At 39.9% G+C, this 27,455-nt stretch overlaps 2 protein-coding genes across 2 annotated transcripts; both read left to right on the top strand.

Moving 5' to 3' along the window:
* Nucleotides 1–3,909: 3,909 nt before the first annotated feature.
* RGS1 (regulator of G protein signaling 1) lies at nucleotides 3,910–6,758 on the top strand (the record flags this gene model as incomplete). Its single annotated transcript, XM_082286771.1, has 5 exons — nucleotides 3,910–4,013; nucleotides 4,399–4,482; nucleotides 5,108–5,169; nucleotides 5,728–5,891; nucleotides 6,573–6,758. The coding sequence occupies 5 exons, from the start codon at nucleotides 3,910–3,912 to the stop codon at nucleotides 6,756–6,758; spliced, it is 600 nt and encodes a 199-aa protein (XP_082142897.1).
* Nucleotides 6,759–18,417: 11,659 nt separating this feature from the next.
* Nucleotides 18,418–24,801, top strand: RGS13 (regulator of G protein signaling 13; the record flags this gene model as incomplete). Its single annotated transcript, XM_082287018.1, has 4 exons — nucleotides 18,418–18,482; nucleotides 21,029–21,090; nucleotides 22,422–22,588; nucleotides 24,604–24,801. 4 exons carry the CDS (start codon nucleotides 18,418–18,420, stop codon nucleotides 24,799–24,801), a joined length of 492 nt encoding a protein of 163 aa, XP_082143144.1.
* Between the last annotated feature and the right edge of the window lie 2,654 nt (nucleotides 24,802–27,455).

Consider the following 27,455-nt stretch of genomic DNA (forward strand, 5'->3'; position numbering starts at 1 on the left):
TTTGAAGCATCCTATTTTTTAAAGTTGAAAATAAGTATCACTTTTGACACTAGAAATACCAAGTCAGAATATTCAGGACAACAGAATAATGAAAACTGTAGAGAACCAACATCTAGTCCATCTGTGGGACCTAGTCCAACTCTTTCACAAAGCAGAATCCCTTACAATAACCAAAGTCATAGTTAGCAATGAATTTTTAACTTAGGAAATTCCATGCAGGTGTCTCCCTGGTTTTCTGTGGTCTGCAGAAGCAGAATGTTGCTCAAGCAATAGAAAAATTCTTGTCAGCTGTATGAATCTTACAGTTCCTCTTTTCCCTCTCACTTCAGTTGTACTCATACCTAAGTCTCGTACACAGTTTTTCCCATTCTTGAGATTGGGAAACTTGCACTGGGCTCAACAAATAAAACCTTAAAGATGAGTAGGCTTGCATAGAAAGAGTGAATCAGAGTCAGTGAAATACTCCATTGAGAAAAAAAAGGATGCCCTGAAGATCAGAGTTACTCAGAGGAAGAAAGTATTTTTCCATAGCAGAGGAAAAAAGTGGTTGATAATGGTAGTCCCACGTTGATGTGTCTGCTACTGAATGCAGTAGGCTTTGGTTTTGCAGAGTTTGAGTAGTGCTTACAGGAAGATAGGAAGTGTAAAGACAATGTAAAGCACCAATATCCTCTTATGACCCTAAGCTAGAAGTTTATGTGCCAAACTTCTTCCTAGGTATCCACTGTTCATCCCTTCTCCAAATCAAACACTCAGAACTCTGTCTTCTCTCTATGTTTTCCAGTCTTACATGGATCTTTACACCAGTTGACAAATAAACCTGGCTTAGGGTGAACCAGAGAGGCAGCATTGGTTTCTTTTTAGGCTAGGGATAAAGAGCACCAGTTGTAATGCAGAGATTGGGGTTTGGTGATGTGGAATACTGGAGAGGACTCCCCAGTGGTGGGAGACAGAGGAGTAGGAACTCCTGCAATTAAAGGAGGCTTTGATTTACAACCCTGGAAGAGACTAGGTCTGGCTTAATTGACAGAGATTTGTGGACTTTAAGCAAAAGGATTACAAACTTGTGTTCCTATCATTATAAGTAAAATTGTACACTGGGTGTTTTGGTGAAGGGTTTTAAAATATAATAGTGTGATTTTATATAGTTTAAGTTAAGAATGTAGATGGTATAAGAGAGACAACTGTGTGTACGTGACATGAGAAGTTATTGATCAAGACATAGCTGCATTGCAGTGAGAAGTGCCACAGGTGATAGGTCATTAATCTAAAACAAAGTGTCGTTTTAAGTATCTGTTGGATTAGAAAGTTATAAATTATGATGTAACCCTAAATCTTGTGACTAGTCACCATTACTCGGAGGTGTAAAATCTCACGCCTCGACTGATGCGTTTGTTATTTTAAACAATAAATTCGTGTAATTGCATAGTCCCATCCCTTGAAGTTATTTTCCTCCGACACGTGAAGCGCAGAAATGGACACCCAGTGTGTTAAGAGCACTATTAATTCAGGATATGAGAACAGCAGAACATAAGAACATCAGCTGATTCCAGGTGGTCTGCTTGGTAACCACAACTTTTTCCTCATTCACAGTATAGTATTCCACCTGTTCCTGCTTCACTTTTTATTCAAGATCAGTAGCACCAGGATCCCAAGAGCAAAGGTTACCACCTCCCCTAGAGTGCAGTGATATGGTATTTCTACAAGCAACACAAGCTACCCACAAGTTATCCCATACTAACACCACTGATCTCCTCCACCAAATAAAGCACCTGGAAAGCAATTAAAACAGTGTGACCTGGAAAGCAATTCAAGCGTTGTGTGACCTAGAAAGCAATTCAAATGCTGTAGGACAGCAGCATTACCCTGATGTAAATGACAAGAATGCTATTTTTTCTTTACTCAAGAGAATATTTATTGCAAGAAGGTGAAGCACAAAGTCCACTCAGCTTGAGAATTCCTTTCTAGAGGAAGGAATGACTCAACACCTATTATATGCATTGGTATGTTTAACAAATCAAAAAAGTAAAGAGAGTAATTTCATTTTAAATGGGGAACAGACATTCCTCATCTTGTAAATGAACTGTCAACAGCCCTGCATTGATAATAGGTACAATAAAGCAAACTCCTATTCTTCAAGGGGTCAACACTGTCCTTGACACTCACAGAACTCCACTGGTATATTATAATTACCAGCTGATACAAGTTCAAGACATTGCCCCACTTTTAGCCTAGGGCTACAGAGTTCTGGGAGATGAGATAGGAAATTATTTTCCCCTGTTGTTTTTTACGCTTTTGGTGCCCTCCTCTGAGAAGGGTTTGGGTGCACCATCTGTCTGACCTTCCCAGCAAAGGAACCTCCCACCGAGGACAGCTCCTAACTGAGGGAACACAGTGAGACGCTGAGGGGGGCAGAATGTCAAAATCTAGCACGTTAGACACGAAAACAAATCCAGCACCGATAACATCTCTTCCTTCCTTTCTCGTCTCGTTCAGGGGAGAGCAGTTAGTAAATACCTCTGGCCCCCCGCACAGGTCAGTGTTCACCTGGTGGTGTGGAGATCAGTATTTCTGGCAGCACAGCCTGTGCAGAGACATTTGTGTCGCTGCTGGCGCCCAGGGCGCCGGCAGCCTGCTGTGATTACCACCACCCCGACCCTGACGGTCTGTCCTTGCTCATCTGTCTGCCGGCGGCTCTCGGGCTCCCAGTCCTTTGCATCACATTTGCCTAGGAAGCTGGGGATGTGTCAGCAGTTATCACCATCATATGCCATCACCACCCCATACCACTATCACCCTGTACACATCATTTACGAGCTATTTATAAGTAATCAAAGTTGCACACGTTATTTAGGAAAAAAAAAAAAAAAAGAAAATCTATGAAACATCACAGAAAAAAACCCAAAACTAACCCGAGCAAACAAGCAGAAACTGGGCTGCTCAGGGGCCAGATTAAGTATTTCAACATCTAGATCACCATCCTGGACAGATAAACAGTTACACTTAATACTTCATCTTGTTTTATATCCATGGTTTCCTCTTTGAAGTGGAACTCAAGTCTGTACAAACAACTCCATCTCCCTCAAACGGGTTGCAATATTCACATTGTGTTTACAACAACAGCTCTAACCTAATCAACATTTATACATGCCAAGCCAGTTAAAATTAGGGAGGTATTCCTGAAATATGTCCCTGTGCTTCCAAATAACCTGGCTTGGAAAAATCAAACCAAATTAAATAAGTTCTTGATGCTTCAAAACCCCTTCCTGAGAAAACCACTTCTAAATATTTTCACAGCACGTGTCTAAACAAACCTGTCTAATGTAATGATCTAGTTTGAAGAGCAACAGGGGACTTGCAAATAGCTTGTTGCATATGGAACTTTAGTACTGGGGTATCGCAAAGTACCCTTTCCTAGTATTCTGCTGACCCCACCTAACCAATTGAAAAGCATAAAAATGCAGGACACAGGCATGCAACGAGTGAATTTTGTCAAGAAAAAATTGCAGTATTTGCAGCTCTGTTCATCAAACCAAAAAATACTTCTGACTTGCAAGTATCAATGAGAAAGGGGACAAGAATTCGAAGTTCTAGAGGGGATTTTTGTTTTTTTGGTACCAGACATACACAGTCACACATAACAACCCCAAACTAATTCAGCCTCATCTGGTTTAACTTCAACCACGAGACGCTGCTGTCTGTTTTCTTTCTCAAAGAAGACTCACGTCACTGTGCACTGAAAGGGGAACTTCCAGAGGTTGTGATGAAGACAGATGATAAACAGCTCTGTTCACACCAGCTAGCAGGGCTGCCTGCGTCAATAAAAGGGGGCAGCAGAGGCGGGGAGCTGTCAGTTGGGGCTCGGAGGATTATCGTCGCGAAGCGCGCCTCACGTTAAACTCAAGTAAAATGCCAGGATTCTTTTTCTCCCACAACAACATGACTGAATTAAATGGAAAAGAAGATTGCAAGCTTGCAGAAGGCAAAGTCCATAAAAAGAAGCAAAAGGCTTTGTAAGTATATACAACTTCGTATAAAAGTTAATGTATTAGAAGTGAAAATGACACTCCACTAATCTTGGAGATTAAGAATTAGCACTGTGTTTCAGGCTAAATGAACAAAACCTGCTCAAAGCCCAGGACTGCAACATCATTCAAAAAGGCTTGAGCTGAGGCATTCCAATTAATTAATTGATTGTTTTAAGTAATCATAAGTAGAATTTGGATACAGTGGGGACCTCAGTCTTTAAAAAAAAATTACTTGGATGTGTAACTTCCCAGACTTCAGTGCTAGGATGGAGCTGTCTGTCTCTGTTTGAAAGTTTGAGGAAAATTTAAATAGAATTTAAATGCAGCTGCAATGTAATGGATTAAAAAAAATGTTTGTTCATTGTTTCAGTGGTGCAGATCTCAAAAGTTATTTGAAGTGCATGGTGCCACATATTGAATCTGGGATCAAGGCTTCCAACTCTAGAAATGTTATGTAAGTACTGAAATATACCCAGTTCTAAAATATAATTATAGCTAGGTTATTATATAGTAAACTACTTCATTTCTAAACTACTTCTAGAACAAAAAATACTGTAAAAATATCTAAAATTTCCAAAATGCAAGAAAGGTGAACATTGGTAGTTAGAAACTATTCATGGAGTTAAGGATTTTTAATTAATGATTTGATATGTTTGCATCAAACAGTGAGGGAGAAGACACTCCGGTTAAATCCATTTTTATCAGAGGGGCATTGTACCTGTTTTCTAACATTTTACAAGAAAAAGATGCTTCTCACTTAAGTGAAGAGTAGGGGTATTACCATTCTTATTGCAAAAATATGGAAACAGAGGTAGAGGTACAAAAATAGTTTTATCATAGTTAAAGATTATTTTCCTGGGAACAGAATTCAACATAACAGCATAATTCATCTCTGACTATTTTTCTCAAAGTGGGCTGTCTCCAGGATCTCAGATTATGACAAAGCCATAAATTTAGTAAAATACCTGACACATACTCCTGGAATAGAATAATAAATTATAAAATTTGTCTCCTTCAGTCATACCAAACAAACCCCATGGTTTCTTGCCTAAAGTCTTTTCTTTTTCTTGTCACCTTAGGCTTTCTGCAGAGGAAGTTGTTCAGTGGTCACAGTCTTTGGAAAAGCTCTTGGCCAGCCAAAGTAAGTCCGTTACTCCAGTATGACTTTGTTCTTACTCTGAGGACAAAATTGTGTCTAATCTCACCAAATAGGCAAAGCTGTTTGTGTTGCATAAACACTGTCAGACAATGGGCTGCTGCATCTCAGGTTTTTACAGCTCTACTGTAACATGGACACTGCTACAGCTTGGCTTCCAAGTTGGGTTTTGGGTTTTTTTTCCCATTTTCAGCATAACAACCCCCAAATAGCTCATTTTGATCAGTCTTTGATCCTCGGATAATACATCAGTTTAATCTTGAATTTTCTCTCCACTTACACCCTAAGACAATCCATTTAGGAAGGGCTAGAATGCACTGTTATAATTTGGTACCCAGGGTCTAGATCTAAAACCTCTGAACATAATTAGGAATACTCCCATGAGCCTTAATATTAGAATATCTGTAGTATGTTGAAGAAGGGAAGAACAGTGTATTTTGCCAAGGTTTTATATCAGATTTCAATACAACTGCTGCTACTTATTTTCTCCTCCCTGGTCACAAATATCATACAGTAAAGATGATGTATTTGTGTTGGCTTTAGGTGGTCAAGGTGTGTTTCGGGAGTTCCTGAAGTCAGAGTTCAGTGAGGAAAACATCGAGTTCTGGTTGGCTTGTGAGGATTACAAGAAAACCAAGTCCGATCACTTACATGGCAAAGCAGAGAGGATTTATGAGGAGTTTGTTCAGTCAGATGCCATTAAGCAGGTATGTACAAAGTCAATCTGTGCCATGGCAGAAGGGGGAAGTGTGCCTTCACTGAGGTGCTCACACACTCACACAGTTGCATAAAAGGAAGGCACAGGCACACTTTCAGGACCCTTCTTGCATCACTGCTGTCTGCAGTGAGACATTATCAGATCTCACAGTCACAGGATGCAGGCCAATACTGGGAGAGGCACCAGCAGAGCTCAGCAAAGGCCTCAGCAGCTTAGCACATGATGCTCCTTGCTGAGTCAGCCCAGTTTGAATTACTGATGGCTGTTTGGAGATTCTTTGTGTTTGCGAGTGGAAGTGCCACAGAACATTTCTTGTCTTTTAAAAGAAGTGGACCTTCTGGAAAATGTAAAGTTCTGTATATTGATCATATTTAAACTGGAGACATTCAACACAAGATTTCTCTTAGTAACTGGAGGTTGCTCCTCTCAGTAGTCCATTGTTGAGCTGTATTAATTCTGACTCCAGAACAAATTACATTTCTATAGTGAACAGCAATTTTTGTGCCCAGCTGGGATACAGGTATTTAATTTCCCCCATTTTGCAGTTCTGATATTGATTTATCACAGAGTTCTAAGGCTGCAAGTTCATGTGTTGACAAAGTGACAGATATAGAAAGAGACTGCATTTTTAAGTTAAGTTTTCAACGGCATTTATTTTTTTCTTTTCCAGATCAATATTGACTATCAGATGAGGGAAGCAACAGCCAAAAAGGCTCAAGACCCAACTCACTCAAGTTTTGATGAAGCCCAGAAAACAGTGTACATCCTTATGGAAAGGGATTCATATCCCAGATTTTTAAAATCCAAATCCTACCTGAACCTTTTGAACCAGCTGCAAACCAACACGTCGAAATAAAGTGTTTGAGGCAGTGAAGAGCCAAGTAGACTCTGTGTCAAATACCCTGTGAAGAGATCCTCCACAGTGGTTGGATCTTGCCAAGGAATATCCCTGTCTTGGGAGGAGGAGTATGAGGGAAATGCCAGCAGCTCCACAGCCAAGAGAACACAGGATAAAAGCTGGTGAGGCTGTCACAGGGGTGAGAGCAGCACAGGGAGAAAATCCCCTCCTCCCACACACCATGGAGTCAAAGCAGGATATGAAAACTGATGTTCGAACTGCACCATGAACACTGAACTGTGTCTTAGATCCCAAAGAACTGCTGATTGTTAGGAAGTGCAAGACTTTCTGAGCATTGGGAAAAGATTCTCAAGTTCAGAAGAAAAGCTAGTATGACTGACAATTTTGGGCATGACAAGAAAATGCCAAGACTCACACCTCTTTCAAAAATCTATGAAGGGTTAATAAGCATGAGTGTGAGCTCCACAATGCTGTTGTGCTATGTAAATATATCCTAAATTGACATGTCTTAAAATTTATATGATTTAAATTATGTAAGAATTATATAAGCTGTATTTTATTACATTTGTATTCATCAGGCAGGTATGTAGCACATTTCCTGTTTAATTTATTGAAAAATAATAAGTAAATCTTCATTAAAATATAGTTAATAATAAAGTTTTATATCTTATTTACATCAAATTTGAAGTGATTTTTCCATTGTAATTACTGAAATATTGAAACACAAAATTCCCTTCAGTCTCACTATGCTACTACCTCTCATCTCCATATTCAAATGTTAATTTTATCTCCACCACTTCTCGCTCTTTTTGCCCATTTTACACAACCATAATCTGAGTTACCTGGAATAGGTGATACTGACTTACCTAGACCCATACTCACAACCCCCAAAAAAGAAAATAAGTAGATAAATAAAGAGGAACCAGTCTAAATTTCCTTTGTATTTTCATGATGCTCCAGCTACCAGCTGTCAAATCCAAGTCAAATCTCAAATATAGAAAATATTGAGCCAATGGCCCCACAGTTCAATCCCCTTGGACACTGAAGATGAGTTGAGCACATGGACCACCCATGTTTGCTTATGTAGAGAGGCAGCAACCAGAGAGACTTCTCAGCAGTCACATTGTTTGAGACATTGGCATTACTCCACTAATCCTGGCAGGATCCAGAATGTGACAAGCAATACCAACACTAGCATCAAGGGTCATTTCATTTCACTGCATTCAATTTACTCTAAAATGTAATGAGTAGCCTATACCACAGTAGAGATGAGAACTAAGGTAAAAGGGGAAAAAAGTGATTATGCTTGAAATATGTAACCACGAACAAGAGCACTCCCAAAACTCAAGTGTTTGAGACCTTGTGACATTAGAGCTTACAGGGAAAATAAATCAGAGGATGCCTTGGTTTTAATGAGTTCCCATCATGAGACACTGACATCACACGGGTGGCAATACAAGATTTTATCTCGGCCTTGCAAATTTTCCATTTTTTCAGAATAACGTGAGCTTTGTGAGCCCCACTCTGCTCTGTACCAAAAGGAGAAGCTATAAATTCAGATGTCACCTCTCACCGAGAGCAGACCAGGTTCTTACTGCCACCTTTTGGGGACTTTGGGACCTCCAGGGGAGAATAAAAGTCTGTGTTAGAAGCAAAACAGCTGGAAGGAACACAGAAAAGTGCCAGTTTCCACCATCACCTACTGTAGTAGCTGGGAGCCACTGCAAATTACATCTTCCTTTCAAGGCTAAAAAATGCTGAAGAAAAGACCCCAGTCTTGCAGTATTATTGTTAAGTTAGGCATTCCTGAGAGAGTCTGACTGTAAAGCCTGACTGCTCCTGGAACAATGTAAACCAGTCTCCAGTTGGCATTCTTACAGGAATTAATTTTCCAGGATAATTAGGAATAGATCTAATTGCTGTGAAGTAGGAATAACAACTGTGCCTCCCACACAAGGTGTATCATTATGTTTGCTCTGACACAGTTAATGTGGCCCAAATGTTTCTGCAGAACTTCAAGCTCACAGAGGTGAAAGAGCTATGAAATATCAGCTACCCTCTAAACAGACACTGTATTCAAGTGTAAATCCCTTTAATTATTATGGCCCCAGCCTTCATTTGCTCTCCCTGCAGTTTCCCAGTTTTGCTATGGTTAAGCCAAACACCCATATGAAATTTCTGACTAAAATCATATTTAATAGCATGGATGGTTAGGATTTTTATTTACTTTTGGATGGCTTGTTGCTAGCAGAGAAGACTGTCAGAGCAATTTCACCAACTTGTATTACACAGTTAGTAGAGACCAGAGTATCTGAGGAGGGAAAAAGGGAGTTTTGACTTTCTTCCATAAGCATCTATCCCTACTTCATAATTTGGCAGAGTGAGAGAGCAAGAAAGGTGTTTTTCTTCTTCAAAAAGAAACTGTTCCACTCTGTACAACCCAACAACGTTGGCTATTTTTAAGTCTCTCACCTTATTTGCAGTACAAACTTGATATCAACTGCAAAGGTCAGTTGCCCAGGTTATTAATTCCAGAGATATTCCAGCCCACTCCAGCACCCTTGACAACATGACCACGTTTCAGCAAGCAAATGACAGCACAGCAGAAATTCAGGCCTGGCTCTGGGATGCTGAAAGCCCAGTATTACACATGTGTTGCTATAGCAGGGCTGCCCAAAAGAGGTTGTTTAAACAAGGTCTGAGGCATCTGAATGACCCAGAACACACAGATCAAAGGACTCAGAGCTTTCTGCCGCCCTTTGTTCGTGTACGAGGTGGGTGCACTCATTTCCCTCCACTCGTGCACTGGAACAGCCCCAATATCACACATTGGTTTCACAGGTGTGGGTTGGGTTGGGCTTTTTTTTTTTTGTAAACTAGATTCCGCTTTCCTTCTTTGGAGAAGGTATGCCATGAGAGAATGGAAATTTGCTGTTCCATTCACTGTCTCTAAAAGAAACAATTGAATCAGGTTGGCTGTCAGCTACAGAACAGTGCAGGAAAACAGGATGCAGTACATGGAAAAGCTTTAAGATTTGACAGTATTGACTCAGAATTTTCTTTATGTGTTCTACCTTACCCCTGAAACAACATTTTCATTGTTTGTTAATGTTCCAGTGGAAAAATCAATCATTGTACCATCTTTAGGGACACTTTTGAAGTGAATTCACTTCTCTCAGTTGCAGTTTTCTTTATGGAAGGACTCAAGAGTCCAGCAGACCCTGCATGTGTATTTAGAAGACTAGCTTTGACCTCTCCAATTTGGAAAAATTAATTACCCAAACCAGATATTTTTAATATTATCCTAAATAAAAACATGGTATAACATAGTATCGATCTCTCCGATATATTGAACAGGCCACCTGTGGAAACATGCTATTGTTATGAACACTGAAACAGGAAGGAAATTAAAACTGAGATAGTGATGAATAATACAAATTCATCACTTTAGACTCCTCAGTGCCACCCATCACTGCCCACGCTCTGAAGTAACAGGCCTTTCAGATGTCACCATCTTTATGGTTGTGAAATGAGTTTGAAAAGAAAAAAAATAGTAGGATGTGGAAAAATTAGATGTTCTCATCTTCCATTCAGAGATATGAGTTGGTTGTATCAAAGTGTGTAATGTCTACAGATGAATTTTTTGAAATGGAATCTTTAGTCATTAAACAGAGGCAGAAATTGAAAAACAAGTTATTGCTTAATATTCATTGGATGATTTAAATCTGTATTGGGTGCTCAGAAACAAAGTCAGAGGGGACTTAAGGTTATCCCCTGGTTTTGTTTGGGTATATAAAGCCTCAAAGGCTTTAGTCACTAAAAGGGGATTCACATAAATCAAGAACCAGTGTGCCTATTTTGGAAACAAACTCATTCCCCCTCATTTCTCAAAATATCTCCAGAAAGTACCCTCTTGAAAGACCCCAAAGATGATCAACATTTACATTCTGCTGAGCACTTCCCTTCAATTTCTTCAAGCACCACACAGCCTTAAAGCACTTATCTAAAGTAGTTGGGTGACCTGCTGTCACATGGTCCCTTTCACTAATAAAATTAAAAATAGCTTGAGTAGAGCATGAAATGCAGAAATGTAAACCTTTCAGGACCACTCTAGTCTTGTGTTCAGAAAGAAACAGAGCAGATTAGCAATGCTTCTCTTCAAAGTCTGTGATGCAGCCAAAGTACTGAAGTGGCAACACAGCTGCCTACAGACTCGACATCACTGGAATCACAAGGGGTTTGGGTTTTTTTTTCAAGTCACTGTGGTCAGAAGGTTTCTGCTATTAGAGGGCTAACTTTAAAAATAAAACAAGATAAACACTCTCTGCATAACACTAATAACTCAGTAACCCATGATTTCCATACTACCTATGGAAAAAGTCTGTAATGTATTTACTGTGGCAAACAGTTTGTCAACCATGAAGGCAGCTTTAGACACAGAGAAGAGACTCAATATTGAACAGAATTTGTCCAGCCATGAGTTTGGCAACATGCTTGTTGTTCATGCCAGCCTGAGGAAACTCTGGACACACTGTGGATGTTCAAACAAAGCCCAGAGTCCAGCGAGGAACTCTCCAGGTGCTGGAACAAACACCTGGAGCAAAGGGGGGCCCTAGACTAACACAGTCAAACATTCTGACTTGGACCACACTATAATCAATAATTTGACACTGAACTATGACAAGATGAAGAACTGGCACCTTCCAGAGGAGTACACACCTGCAGGGGGTGTGAGAAGCCCTGTTCACTGCTGAGCTTTGGTGGAAGTGTGAATGCAGAATCTCACAGAGTTCAGGGCACAGGCACACCTCTGGGAAGCCTGACTGAATGGGTGGGGTGAAAATTCCTGTAAAAACTAGTCCAGACTTCTTATGGCGTGATTTCCTCTCCTACTGAGATAGCTGCAGAGCACCAGGCTCACACAATGACATCACAGTTTTAGGAATAAAAAAGGAACAGAAAGGTCACAGAGTACAACTGAGGTCAGGTTTCCAGAAGTGCTATCTAGACTTCAGTCTGCTCTCGCTCAGCAGGACACTGGTTAATAGAGTTTGCAAAAATGGGTCACAATGTAAGACTTGTCCAGCCTTGTTGATAAAACCTAAAGCCACGAATATAGAAATGCTTTAAATTCTTCAGGCAGTGACTATTAGCAGGCCATGCCTACTTCTACTCAGAAACAAAAACCACTTCATCATCTCTGTATCTGCAGACAATTTACTGGTTGTTTTGGCCTACTGTAAGGACTGAAGCTGTGAACGCTGTTCCCTCCATCCCTGTGAGCAGAACCTCGTTCCACACAGAACCTAACTTTTTTTGAGGTTATTGCCAAATATATAGCAAGAAAGTTCCCAACACAATTTGTCAAAACCACCAAGGAATATGTAATTACAGAAACAGGACTCTTCTCTGGAAACATCTATGACTGAATTACACAAGAAGCAAGAACACCGATTCGTTATTTTGTCCTAAAGTTACTCAAGCAGCAATGAGGATGAGTAGCAGCCAAATCAGAGTAACCACTCTGTGCTCTCCTCAAGGTTGATGAAGACCTCCTAATATTTTACTGCTTTCCTTGTGTTTGGACCTGGATTTCCAGGCACAGCCTCAGTTCTCCTATTTAACATACCCTTGTAGGACACTGTGTCAGGAACATGAGCCCCAGGCAAGCCCCAGGAAGCAGGGGTCCTACATTCCCAAATGCCAGGGCATGGGAGCACTGCAGAGAGAAGGGTGGCAATGTGCAGGCAGGGGAACATGTGGGTAGATGGAAAGAATGGGTACAAGACAGAATGAGACAAACAGTACTTCCACATTCACTAGTGTGGAACAGATGTAGGTGGGTGAGATGTTTATTGAGCACAACAGCATTGAAACAAACATAATTAGGAAATAATTATGTAAGGGTGGGAGGGGAAAAAACCTGAAGAGAACACTTAAAAATTAAAAAAGGTAATGCTAGATGAGTGAGTGCAGGAAAACAGCAAAGGAAATGGAAGAATGAGCAAGAACTCATCTGGGAGAATTATCCTCAGTGGTAAGAAAAAGTGGTTGCAATCAAGATGGTCAACATACATTGTCTAAACTAGCTGCCAGTTGAGGGTTAATGCCTAGAAAATGAACAGGCCTGACAATTGATAAATTCAGCAGCAACAATATAGCCATTGTCTCAGTTTGGGCATTTCCCTTATTGTCTTTCTGGAAATATTCAGTTCAACCACTGAATAAACCAAGCAAAAATGGATTCCAGTGTAGTACATCTCTTCATGATCCTAGAGCTGTTCTGGGCCCTACACCTGGCAACAGCAGGGAACATTCCAGCCCAACACCTGGCAACATCCAAAGGGAAAAGGCCCTATCAGAGTCACCTGCAGGCCTCAGTGTCTCCCCAGGACTCGTTCAGGCTACAAGGAACCAGTTATTAAAGGGGCACTGCAGTGTTCCCACCCAGAGCCTGCACCCACAGCCGCCCTCACGAGGCCAGTCTGAGCTGATGGACATGGTGGGTCAAACCTTCTCCTTCAGCGTGACACCGGATGACATCTAGTGGAATTTGTATGCAATGAGAGGAAGGGTGGGATTTACGTTAAATCATGTAATTCCACAGTGAGGCAGCATACCTGGTTAACAGCAAAACTATCCACTCTTATGGACTTGAAATATTCTGGAAAGGGAAGTAGATGGGTGACTTTCTGGGTATCAAGCTATAAAGTGATGGTAGTGGAAAGAGCTGACACAGAGAAACAAATTGTAAAGTCATATTTGAAACCCACTAAATTTCAAACTTTTCATCAGAGAATGGTCAAGAATATAACAAAACATGAAATAAGCAACAAATCCTGCACCTAAATATCCCCCTACTGTACAAGGCAAGAGAGGTTTGCAGATGTATTTTCTTCAGTTTAATAGTAAAAACGAACCTAGGGAGAAAACCCCAGGACAATTTATTTCAATTTTAAGCAACATCACAGCATTTTTTTTAATGCCTGTAATAAGGCAAAGAAAATATTTGAACACAAAGTCATTGGTTAAGGATCCTCAGTCACTGCACAACTTAAATTTACAAAGATATGATGCTATATCTGGCACCCTGGACATCAGTTGATAGGGAAAAAACCCTAAATAGTTCATTATCATTCATTTTAATAATGAGATTTTTAGATGGATGTTCCTTTAATGCCAATAAAATTTAGTGTAAAAAATAAGACATTTATGCTTTTGCAAAAGAACATGCATAAGCACATATAAGGTTTCTCCAAATATACGTAGATCAAATAGTTATATACTGGTACAAATCACTAGAGACTATCAACATAACTGCGATTTTCATTCTGTAACTTTTCCAGTTATTAATATGGTGCTTTTTTCTTATTTAAATATAAGTAGTTGTACAAATGAGATTCCTTATAGTCTTTTTTAGCTTGTCAGGTTCTGGCCCTCAGATGCTTTGGTATATAAGTGCCTATATATGAAGCATTAGAAGCAGGAGGAGGCATGTGATAAACTTGAAATATCTCAATATTATAATTATTTGAATAATCAGCTCAAGTTACACTGCACAGATATTTGCTTCTGCCTATTCCCATTACAGAAATGGAACAAAATACTCCAAAATCCTGTGTGAAGTTACAACAAATACAGAATGAGATTTAATGACATTGCAATCAATAGAAAATAGATCACAGTGATATTTGTCCTTCCCTTCCCTAAGCACAGGCCAGGTCTCACAGGTGATGCTGCCCTGCTCTGACACCAGGTTCTGCTGTGGGTGAGCACACCACACACATTTCCTCCTCAGCAGGACAAGTGCTGTGGGAAAAGGGATGTACATCTCATACACAAAGCCTGTGTACCAGTAGGGTGAGCTGCAATAAAATAAATGAGTGCACTGTATTGTCGTAAGCTCAAACCTCAATTTAACTTCCAATCCTCCACAGTTCATGCTCTGCCTGGGAGGCTCCGTAAGAGGAAAAGAAGATGAGTCAGAGCAGAGAGATAAGATTGAAAGAAATATCACAGCACACAGCTGGGCTGTCAGAGGGAGCAGGGGCATGACCAACCTTCCCCTCCCAACAGGGTCAGTCTGTGCCTTGTAGGCAATGGCAAATTCTCAGAGATCCCAAGTCACAACCACTGCAGGAAGGACAGAAAGCCCTCCAGAAGGATCCCCTCCTGTGACTACTTTGCAGAAAGCAGCTGAGCTAGTGCTTGTTCTCAAAGCCCCAGTATCACTACAAATGAGTCTCCCACTGACACAGCAACTTCAGTGCTATTGCACTGCATGGCTCCTTTCAAACACCTGGCCAGAGATGAACAAGCAAAACATAGATAAGTTGAATCTCAGCTGAAAATGAAGCCATAACCTGGGCAGCAGCTGTGAGAAAAATGACAGAAGATGTCATACAAGTTTAAAGAGAGTTCAGGTCTAACATCCCTCAGGCGCTGTGCAGTAGCAGGTTGGCCAAGTAGGAGCACATAAAAGCCTGACACTGATGGGCCAGAGCAGAAAAAGGTTCCCCCAGAGCAGTCCAAAGTGCTTCATAATGCTGCCTATAAGATGAAAATTGGTTTCAGTGAAAGGGTACTTGTGCCTTTTGTCTCATTTCAACACGGACTTCAGCTTTCATATAAAGAACTTTGATAAAGGGATGGAAAACATTAGTCACAGGACTTGGACAATACATGCAAGATTTCAATGAAGTCAAGTACAGCTTCATGTCATTACAGCTGATCAGTAGAGATGTCGAGATAATTTCAGTGCAAACAGGCTCTATCAGTGGTGCATCAGAGCCCAAAGGAGCTTTTTCTGATGGAAACCACAGCCACTGTTTGCCCGTGATATGTATAAAAGAGGAGTCAGGCACTAGTATGAGCAGCGCAGGCACGGAGAATGGGTAGTAAGACCACCTACACTAAGAGAAAATAACAAAGGAAAACAACAGCCCAAGAAATTTGGAAAGTTACCCTTGCAAATGCAACTATTAAATGAAGCTTTTTAACCAAGGGAAATAAGCCAAGAGGAGTTTCTGTAAGTATGAGATTTTGCACTTTGAAATATTATCAGAAAAGTATAGCATAGGCAGGGGAACACTTGGTTTTTCTCTTGACATGTAAGGTTCTCAGCATTGCAAAGGCATTTGTGTTGGAAATGTTTCTGATGTATACCCAGCTTTATCCCTATATATACATGAATATTTTATGCAATAGTCAGTGCAAAATAAACTGAATAACATTACATGGGCAATCAGTTAGAACTTTTATATAGCAGTTTCTCTCTGCTGAAAGTTATGCTGGGCACTAAAAGCTGTAGCATTTGGTAGTTTACAGATTCATTGGCACAGAATAAGGGTGCTGAAAACCCAAAATGTATGTAGTCATTTGAAAGGTAAATAGATCACGTTCTTCGATGTACCAAATCAGTTTTCCTGATATTTCTCCAATATAAAATATAACAAGAGTTAAACAGTCATTTCCAGATCAGTGCTGCTTATTTATTTTACAGACATGAATAACTCCAGCACTTCAATTCATTTATTATCAGTCAGGCAATTCCTTCTGCAGAAGAGTTGCAGCCATGTGACTTTCTCTTTGGTTACCAGTCCTGCAGGAAGCACACAGGTCCTACACATTAAAGAACTTGTGGCCTCGTTGCAATACAGTCTACAACAAGCAAAGAGAAAGGATGCTACACTTTATAAATATTGGGTGAGAAGAGTTCCATGATCCAAGTCGAGTTATCTGAACACTGCAAAGCTGAATGGAGTAGTTAAGATGTAATTTACTATCTACAGTAGATAGGACACCGTGACAGGTGGCAGGCTGCTCTCCTGGGAGTTAGACAACCCAAAACTAACCCACTGCTCCAGGGTGTGGTGTGGCTTTTGTACTACCAGTCTTATTTTAGGGTTAAGACCACTGTCAGCAGAAACACACAACGTCAGACTAATGAAACATAGATTATGCTTCAGTGGAAAGAAGATGTTCCAAATCAGTGCTGGAAAAGATAAAATCAGCATGCTCTGTTCCCTGGTCTATTAGGAAATAAGTCTGACATAAAAAGAAGAGAGAACCACAAAGCCCTGGATGTGTATGCTTGGAAAATATGTGTTCTCAACAAGCTGAAAGCCTCTAACTCAGATTAAAAAGGCTCCTCAGAACAATAACATTTCCTTACAGAAAAGTCACTTCATGCAGCCATCACCTGAAGAAAAAAATAATTATTGACACTTTAAATTCAGATGGAAGTAGCTGAATCAGATTACTTAGTATTGCTTCATCTGGTATTTCTTGAGCATCTCTGTCAAGTAAAAAAACTACATTAATTTCTTCAGGTTTCAAAAAAGCCACAAAGACTGCATTTCACTTACATTTCAGTGGACTCAAGATGAATGATTGCAACATGAAAACACCCAAAATAGAGGGCATTGGTCAAAGTAGCCTAAAATAAGGTGATAAATAATAACCATGTGCCAGAATTTAAATGCATAACTTCATCTTAAATATGGAATATGGTGTAGTTTTAAAAGATTGCTTTTAGGCACAGGGTGAGATGAGTAAATACTAGTGGAATGATTCAAAAGTCAGAGACCTAGCAGAGAACATAGTTCAGAGAATTCTGAAGCAGGCAGCAGGCAATGGCCACTGGCAGTCCTATAGGGCTGCAGGGAATGTGAGCAGCAGTTGCAGTGTAGCACTTGGGCAAAGTTATGCAGTTTCAATACCCTGCAGGAAATTTAAAATTTAAAATATATAAAACCTTTATATAATGTAAAGTTGATTATTTATGTCAGGGTAACAAAGAAAACAACACTAAAGGCAAATGAAAACATTCCAGAAAGCTGGGAGACAGAACCTTGTCCTCTGTTTTACTGTGTGTTTCAGTTTGAAGGAAAAAATTGGCTGTAGGCATAATATGTGCCAGTCAACCCCAAAATAAATAAAACTGTTTTGATTTCAGGAAGGTCCATACAAACTTAGTCTTGTGTAAACTCAGCAGCTGGCATTGCCTGAAAGCCAAAGGAGAAGCACTAAACATACTCCGTGTCACAAGAGATTTTTAAAATTTTGTCTTTTTTAGACAAACATTTTTCACTGCTTCATTCCTAATAAACTACACCCTCTTTTATGGATATCATATCTATATAAAAGCAAGTTTTATATGACTTTTATTGACTTTGAGATACATGCTGGACAAATATCAATGTTAATCTCAGACACCTAACAACTTACTCAGCATCATTCAGTTCACATTGAGCTCTGATCTCTGATCCTGATCACCCTGAGCTTTCGGTGAAAAAAAAAGAAAAAAAAGACTTTTAGTTTCATTCTGCTTTGGCTCAGGCTCAACCTTCAATCTCCTTTCATAACTGGAGAAACAGAGGGAAAATTATCAACATTTCTATTCTTCCCTGAGAGATATCCACTGGACTATCTGGTAATTTAAAAGAAATTTTTTTAAGTTCTCATGTGTTACAAAAATATATTTTGGTCAAATGCTTCAGAAATGACTTATAGATAAAAATCAGGTGCACAAAATAAGAATACTGTTAGAACTGATTGCACTGCTACATGTAGAGTGAATTATAAGATTTTATTTAAGAAAGCCAGAACTCAGCACAGCAGATTTAAAACTCACATATTTTCCATGTTTAGGAGAATGAGTCCAAATACTTGTTGGATTTGCAAGATATTCAGAGCAGAAGAAAATGGGATCAGTTCTAAGTAAGTACAGATAAGAATCTTATATTCTGCAGTACATACAGCTGAGCAGGAGGAACAAACCCCTCAAAATTCACAGTGGAGGTTTCTTTGTAAGCTTAAGATCGTGCAAGAGAGGGCAACACCTTCACAAGTGCCCCAGCCAAGCTCCTTCCTGCAGCCAGTTCCTTAACAGCCCATGGGGTGTCCGCCAGCATATCCCACTGGGAGCTCCTTTCATGGGACACAGGCATGGGCCCAAACTCATCCCCGGATTCAGCCCAGATTTGGGCCTGTGAGGAATCTGTAAGCCGGATATTTGGGGTCCATCTTTTAAAAGAATTCAGGCTGCTGGCAAAGGTTGAATATTCATGTGGTGCATGTGAGACATGGCCAAGTGGCCTCTGCAAGTCCTCAGCTGCCACCAGGCTCCATGGGGACCAAGCACTGCCAGGAATTTGGGGGACATGTCCCATGGGGGTGGGGGAATGCTTCCATCCAAAATGCCTTCAGCTGGTATCAGACCAGACACAGAACTGATTTATTGAGACATACCCTCCACAGCAATACTGAGGAGAACCTGATGACCCCTGAAACTGCCATTGGGGTGAAGTTGGGTGGCAGAAATCCAGACAGAGTTTCCAACTACTGCACCAGGGTGGTGAGGGGAGCCACTCACAGTGGAGGGTGCACTGTAAGTGAACAACAGCTCCCACAGGACACTACAATTTAATTTTTTCAGTCCCAGGTATATAGCCTCAGTTATTTTTGGAGAGTATTTTTTTTTTAGTGTAATATCAGCTCTTCAGCAAATCCAATCATGTTGCTAATCAGTGCAGCAAGATGTTTGCTATCAGCATAACAGCTATTAAAGGGGCATTAATAGAGATCATCATAACCTATTCCCTTACTGCCCTTCATATTCTCCTGATTTTTAAAGGACAATAAAAAGGTAAAAAGGTTTTCCTCTGTGTCAGCTGCCCCATCAGGCAGGGTTCTTTCTGCTTCACAGGTTAATGCTAAAGACAAATAATCAGAAATGGAAATAAGATGGCTCTCCTGCTGATGTTCAGTGAGACAGACGAGATTGTCACTTGTTTTATACAAGTGCTATTGCTGAGAGAGGTGAAAAATTATCTGTCAGGAACAGCAAATATGACTCAGAAGTAGCTTGTAAGGAGAGAAAAAAAAAATCATTCAAAGAACTAGAGATTCTCACTCCCCATAACCACATGCTTTATGAGTTTTTACAGAGAGAAGGCTAATAGCTCACAGGAAGGGAAAAAAAGTCTTTTACTGGCAAGAGTTACTAGAGAGTTATTGATCCCACAGTTCAACAGTGGTAACATTTCTCTTACTCTGTATTTCTTTGACCAGGTCAGTCTAATCAGGAAATCCTCAGAAAATAATCAGCTAGTCATACCATGTACTTTATCAGAGAAAGAAGGAATTATATCAAGTTATAAATAAATTATAAATCACTATCAATTTAAAAAGCTACAGAGATGCTAATGGCTGTTCTGCAGGCAGAAATCTATAAAGCATAATGCAGCACTCATACCAAAGCCAATTTTGATTTTAATTTAAATTTTGAAAAAGCACTGTGGTACTAAGTAGTTGTTGACAAACTTATAGCTCCCATGAAAAGCAAACATTCAATGAGAAGGGATCTTACTCCAAATTTGGCTGATGCATAATGGAAAGCACCTACTGGAATACATCCCCTGTCCTTTCTTTTCCTAACATAAGCATTTTTTCCAAGTTACCAGCATTGGCGTCCTAAAACTGCAATCCCTGAGAATCAGTTGGTGTAAATGGAGTTACATGCACTTAAATGGAGCTACTGCCCTCAAACATTTGTTTTTTCTCAAATTGTTTAGTCTCTCACCTCACTACTTCCATGCTCGTTCCCAGAATCAGGCAGGAGATTCCTACAAGCTTATGAACTTATTGCTTAAGAATAGCAAACATGAAAGTAAAATCTGACTTTAGCCGCCTCCGAGGGCTGTGTAGGTTAGTAATAATGTGTCACACTGCATTGTAAACAACTGGTGAGAGATGGAAGTCCCTTGCAGCTAAGATTGCATTAACCTTTCTTTATTTACCTTATGCTTGGAGCTTCCATTCAGCTCCCAGATAAGTCAGCTTAGATGTTAAAGGCTTTTAAGTATTACAATAAGATCTTGTGCCCTGAAGACTTTACTACTAAATACAAGCATCAATATTTCCTAAATTCTGTGATGATTCCTGCCCCCAAAGAAGGTGCTGTCTAGAAAGGCAGTACTTTTCTTATGTTTCTCCTAAGCAGAATTTAAATAAATAAATGAATGCCATTTCTAGAGGAATTACATGGAGCACCTCGAAATGGAACTGCATTTGTTACAGCAATAAAAATATTTGTCTCAGCATAGTAAGTACGAGATTTGGGAGTCACAGAAGAGCCTTTTAAAATATAAGTTTCATATGGCTCATATTTAAATTAGGGGCCAAATTTTCAACAATGTAATTAATTTTTCTTATACTTTGAGCCACAGCTAATCCTGCAATAATGCCCTCCTGTTTTTCTAAAGGGTGTCTTTGGAGGAAGTGCTACAATGGTCCCGGTCTTTTGAAAATCTAGTAACAAGCAAATGTAAGTAATTGTGTGTTTGTGTCCCAGATGGATCGCTGGAAAAAGTTCCCACAAAGCAAAATCAATAACTCATGCTGCATAATATATCCTGCCTTATACAGAACTAATGAGAAACAACTTTGTGTGACATGCCCAGCACGCCTCACAGTGAAAATAAACCGAGCATGCTGCAAATGCTTCCCCAAATTTGCCGTTTCTGCAATCACATTTAATTCCCTTAAAGGCATGTGATGAGGGCGTGGTTTATCTGCCACACCCCCACTTAAAGCACTGAATAGCAACTTATATTGGCAGAAAAGTGACAAAGTTCTCTTGGGAAGTCCTGTGTACAGCAAAGACACCATAAAACGGCACAGCTATACAGGGTAACACCATGGAATACAACTCCAATATTCAGGGATGGGAAGAACTGTAGCTGCAGTAGCAATTCTGAGCTTTCCCACTCCAGCCTCCCTCTGCTTCATACAGGGCTCAGAGCTCTCCCACATTTCTCATATGGGCAGCAGCCCGGAACATCACTGCTGAATTATGTTTTTTAAAATAGCAATGAAAAAGTTACACCACAGCACAAACCTCTAAAAATTACTCCTAGGACTGGCATCATTTTCAAACTGCAGAAAAATTACAAAGAGCAAGAAGACTAACAGACAGGATTTATAACTCTAAAGATTTTGCCATTAAAATCTTAACCGGGAAACAACCAAGTATGTTACAGCACAGGGAGAAACTCCCCAACAGAAAACTGTTCAAAGAGACCAAATTACAGCAGAAGCAGCAGGCACACAAGTGATCATCACCCCTGCCAGATAACAGGCAGTGCTCAACATCTTCCAAAAAATGAAAGGCCAGAATGCTGCACCAGCAAGAAAGTTTGCTTTAAATAAAACACTTGTAGCTTGCAGCAGTACTCAGAATGCTGCCCTTCTTAAAATGCCTCCTTCACTGCACTTAAAAACACTACTAGTTGAATTTTAATTCATTTAAAAGCCTCATGACATCCAAAAATAGAAAGGTGTACTCACATATAAAGCTAGAGACTCTAAACCCAGGGATTTGCAGCTCTTTAGGAAAGGTGAGCAAAGTATTTGCCTACCTTAGATTTACTCTAGGACTAGATTTACTAGGGAGCCCTGCATGTGCAGGAAAATGCAAGGTTGAAGTGTAGGGGCAATATACCGCAAATATTTCCCCATTTTGAAATAATCCAATAATATCTATGGGGAACAATGAAGAATTACACTGCTTTATAAATGTCCCTACTGCCTGCAAGGGACTCTAAAGGCAATGCATGTAGACAGGTAATGTAAATTTGGCTTCTGAAATATTTACAGATGGGCCTATGATCTACAAAACCTACTTGAAGACAGAACACAGTGATGAAAACATAGAATTCTGGCTTGCCTGCGAAGCTTATAAGAAGATAACATCCCAGAAGAAAAGGATTTCCGTGGCCAGGAAGCTTTTTACAAGTTACATCCAACCCCAGGCTCCCAATGAGGTGACTACAATATCACAAGCTCTTTTTTTAATAGAAATGTCTGAAGTGTCATGCAGGAGACCAACAACAAATGCCTAGCACCTCTTGTATCAAAAGGAGTGAAAACTTGCTATTCATGCTCCCCCCAAACTCTTCTGCCCACAGAATCTTAATACTTGAATCCACATCTCATCTACAGGCAAATCTTCCAACTGTATCCACTAAGAACACAAGCAGCATGCACAACTCAATTAAGAGCCAAGCTCTTGGATCTGTTCTAGTCTTTTTTTCTTTTCAACATCAGATCCAGGGACCATTGATACCACTTCACTATATTTTGGATTACGTTGCTTCCCTAGATTCTGGATTATGTCATTGCTACATATCTATCTATCTATCTATCTAAGCCTGGGCTTTGCAAGAGTAAATATAAATGAGCAAAGTAAAAACTCTACCCAGTGCTGTCCCCTTTGCAAAATGAGCAAAAAGAAAGATTCCAAGACAGATTAGCTTTTTTTTTTGTTAAGGAAAACAGCAGATTTGTATGTAAAATATCTGATTTTTTCCCCTGACAAGTGGCTGTAGAAAAAAGTCATTCCTGCTCAGCCAGACATGCTCTATAACCTTTAAATATTCCTGCTTATTACTCTCCTTGCAAAACTAAGCCAACTCTGGCTTTTACTACCACTGCCTCTGGCAGGCTGACATAACTGAAGGATCATGCTTCATTATTTTCTGGTTTATGTGTAACAATAAAATTATTACAGAGTCTCAGAATGCAGCCTCCCTGCTGGCACTGGAGGAGAAGCCAAACCCAGATCAGCTGGATTCCCAAATGTTGGCTGAGAACAGCTGCTGCTTTAAATGACTAAACCACTCCCTCTAATCCAAAACTTGAGCAAATTTTAAAGTACCCTCTGTTGGTTTTAAATGCCAATTGGCACAACAATGCATTCTTGTCTCTTTTTCTCAGTTTTTATTTTTAGTATGTGCAGCTATAGGAAACTCAGCAAGACATTTGCACTTTCAAAAGAGAAATATCAGTATTGCCAACCACAAATTCATTAATCAAATGTAAGGGCTTAAATCAGGACAGTTATAAATAAGCGGTGCCATTTTTTTTCTAAAATAATGTGTATTTGAATCTTGCTTTTGTTTGTCTGGTTTCTAGAGCTTCAGGACACACCAATTTCACATTTTCTTGATGTTCACTATTAATACATGAACTAGGCACCAGTCTAAAAAACTAGATGCTCATGAGGATATGAAACATAGTTACATTGATATTTCAGCAGCATTTAAAATGGGGCACCTAAATGATTCCTCTGGAAGAGGAAGATTTCAGCCCATGAACAACATCAGTACTAACCAAATCTTTAGAGGTCTTCTCTCAACACTAACAGACAAAGTCAAGCTGAAAACAACCAATGGAACTCATCATGAGCTGATGGATTATCAAAGGGTTCCTTTTATCTGGTGTTTTTGCTGACCACGAGACCTTTCTGCTGTTACAGAAATTGAACCTGCACAGCTTCAATTTACCTGCTACAAACCACGAATTGCAGCAGGAAAACGCTAGGAACTAAAACTTTTCCTGAACAAGGTTGATACATAACATTGATTTTATCTCAGGTGATAACACTTCTAGTCATTTTTTTCCACTGGTAATGTGCACCTCCAGGCACTTGGACTCATCAGAATTCAGGCTTCCTCTTCTGGAATCTAACCCTAGCTCTGGGAACAATTCTTAGCAAAGGAAAGCAGGACTGGATAGCAGCAACTTCCAGCTGCTCTTGCCACTGGAGCCACTCCCCATCCAAGCCATGTCCACAGGACAACTTCTGCCTTAATTGTCCCTGTTCTCTTATTCTTCCTAGAAGTAGTGAGCAAACCAAACTCATCCTGCTAAACTCCCCTTTTGCAGCCTTGGGCCCATATTCTGCATACAGGCCTAGCAACAGAGACTTTACCACTGCTCTTGACCTCCACTAATCACAATAATCAGGATTAAACTGCCTTTTCCATTTGTGTTTCAGATAAACATTGACAGCCCTGCAAGAAAAGCAATTATGAGGAATATTCAAGAGCCAACTCAGTCCTGCTTTGATGAAGCACAGAGAATAATCTACAGGCACATGGAAAGAGATTCCTACCCACGATTTCTTGAATCGCAGTTCTACCAAAAGCTCAAACAGAGTCTTCAAACTAATGGCAACAAGTCAATGGTAACCTAAAGACAATGGTTGAAAACGTAAAAAGGCTTCTTCTGGCACACGTGTTTAAGATTTAAAGTAGACAGGAGAAATCAGGCAGTAGAGGAGTACTATTATTAACCTGTTCAACTGTTCTGGTGATGTTAGAATTCACAAGGCACTATCTTCCCCTCTTCCCAAGGAAGAGTTCTTGTTTTGTTTTCCTCTCCCCTCAAAAAACCCCTAAAAACTATGGAAAACTAAGCATTAAAAAGAAAAAAAAAGCATTTTGCTGCTGGGAAATAAATGTTTATTTGACTATACATTACAGGAGGAAAAAAATATCTGCATTGCTACATTTGTTGCTCTTTTTAGTCTTGTATTGTCTCAAAGTACAAAGATAAATTTGAAATACAGCAATTTGCTAAATCTTAAACTATGGGGTATATTATTCATGTGGTGTAGAGTCGAGTTTATGCTGGATTATGACGTAAAACATATGCTATGAAGGCACTTGATCTACAGTGTACTAAAATATTACCAGTGTCTTCAGGTTTTTCTTCAGTGATAAAATTCATTGGTATTTTGCCTTGTTTTTCTGGGTATGGACACACAAACACATTACTTTCCCTTCAGACTCCCTAAGAACGGGATACAAGCAAGCCTGACCCTTGAACATCCTCCTGCAGCACAGACAGGGCTCTCTCGTGCATAAACTGTCAAAGACAACACCTTGATTTGCTAATCAATTATTACAGTACCCTGGTTTACAACAATGACTAATCTGAGCTTCTCAAATCTCATTAAAACTGGAATCTCTTGATTCTTTTAACAGGCTTTAGTGTAGACAACAAAAGCCATCGGTAGTCAGAGACTTCTCTAGCACCGTCTCAAGCAGCTTTATTCCAAGGAATAAAAGAACAAATCATTCTCTGACAGCAGCCCCACAAACCCCAATAAGCATCCCACTGATCCTCTGGGATGATCTCACAGGAGAAATAGAGTGTTCACTCAGCTGGATCCATTTATGTGACTGAGGATTCTTCAGCCATGTTGCCAGATCACGCTTATTAACGTTTACTTTAAGCTGTACCTTGGTTGCCTAGTTTAAAGAGGCATTTTTTGTGACAATGTGATAACCCATTGTCTCACCTCCATTGGGAAAGCCCAGTCTTTCTGTGGGAGGACAGAACTTCATTGTGCCCCTTGTTTAACCACGTTGTTCTCCCTGAGAACCTCCCTCACTTTCCCATGTGAATATCTGCGCTTTCTCCTTACAAGGCAAACATGGAAACACATCTCAGTGCAGGCAGCAAACAACCAGGTTTCACTATCTTGTAGCGAGGAGAAACTATAGTTGTTCTTTTTAGATGTCCTCTTGTTGGTGTAATAAATACTACATGTGGCTATATTTCAAGGTAAAGTTTCAATCCTTAAAAAAAAAAAAAATTCATTGTCTAGGGCCTCTAAGCAGCACTATTATTGTGGTGCACAGCACAGGCTACACTTGCAGAAAGAGACAGTGTTTTATTGATGACAGATGAGTATGTTGATCAACAAGCATCCAATGCATAATATTGATGTCTGGCTTTGGATGACGTTAATTTGGTAAATTGCAACTCTATGAGGACCCTAACGACAACATGGGAATGACAACCTGTGATGTAAGCGAACACATTTAACTTATCAGTTATCTAAGGCCCCAAAAATTCTTTTCATCCATCTTTTTTTTATTAAATTCACAAGATAGGATTCATGTGTATATCCATGGCAGAATGCAAAGCCAGCCTGGGCATAGCCCCCACCAGAATAGAAAGCTTTAACAGCACTTCAGGGCAGTAAGAAAAGGGAGTGTTACTCTAGGAGATAATCCTTTCCTTTTGCAGTAACCTCATATAAAGGGATTATCATTCAGATATATAATTATCCAGCTCATAAAACCACTCAGCAAGAAAGGACTCCACAGGAAATCCAGCTAGGGATAGTATAGCTTTTGCTGCTGTTAACTTCTGATGGGCATACAGAGCATTGGACATTAGTTTGATTAGGCCTGCAAGATGCCACAGCAAAGAAAAAAAAAAAAAAAAATCATAGGATCTCTTAAAAAAAGCAATTCCTGCAGGGAAACAAATCTGTGACAAAAGCCAGCCTGAGCAAAAGTAAAAAAAAAACCCAAAATACACACAGTGAACAAACCAGGGATCACACTGAGGAAAGTCTTCCCATTTCTGTTGGAATAGAAATTCAAAAGACTTTCATGTCTGTGTCCAAGGAGAAGAGGCTCATGGTGACAAAAAGTAATAACTCCATATCCAAACAGGCTCATGCACAGCCTTTCAAAGGGGTCTTACAAAGGGCTGCTCAGGCACTGAGCTGATAGAGAAACCCTTTCTCCCTGCAGAAAGGAGATTATCCAGAAGGAAAAAAAAACCTCATCCACAGAGAATACTTAGGGAAATCACAGAGGGACTCACAAACACATTTTTATGGCATGAAATGTTTAGTGGGTATTTTACTAACAGGTCCTGAGTCTACCTGCCCTTATTGTTGGTGGGACTATTAATTTTATATTTCCTTCTAGAAATAAATAAAATGTTGGGTTTTGGAGCTGGGTTTCCTGTTCCCCATGTCTATCCCACACTCCCCAGTCAGGAAAAAAAAAGGGGCCTTTTCCCAAAACAGATTTGTTGTTAACT

Source organism: Coloeus monedula, assembly GCF_965178545.1.
Source record: "Coloeus monedula genome assembly, chromosome: 9".
In the NCBI taxonomy this organism is placed as follows: Eukaryota; Metazoa; Chordata; class Aves; order Passeriformes; family Corvidae; genus Coloeus; species Coloeus monedula.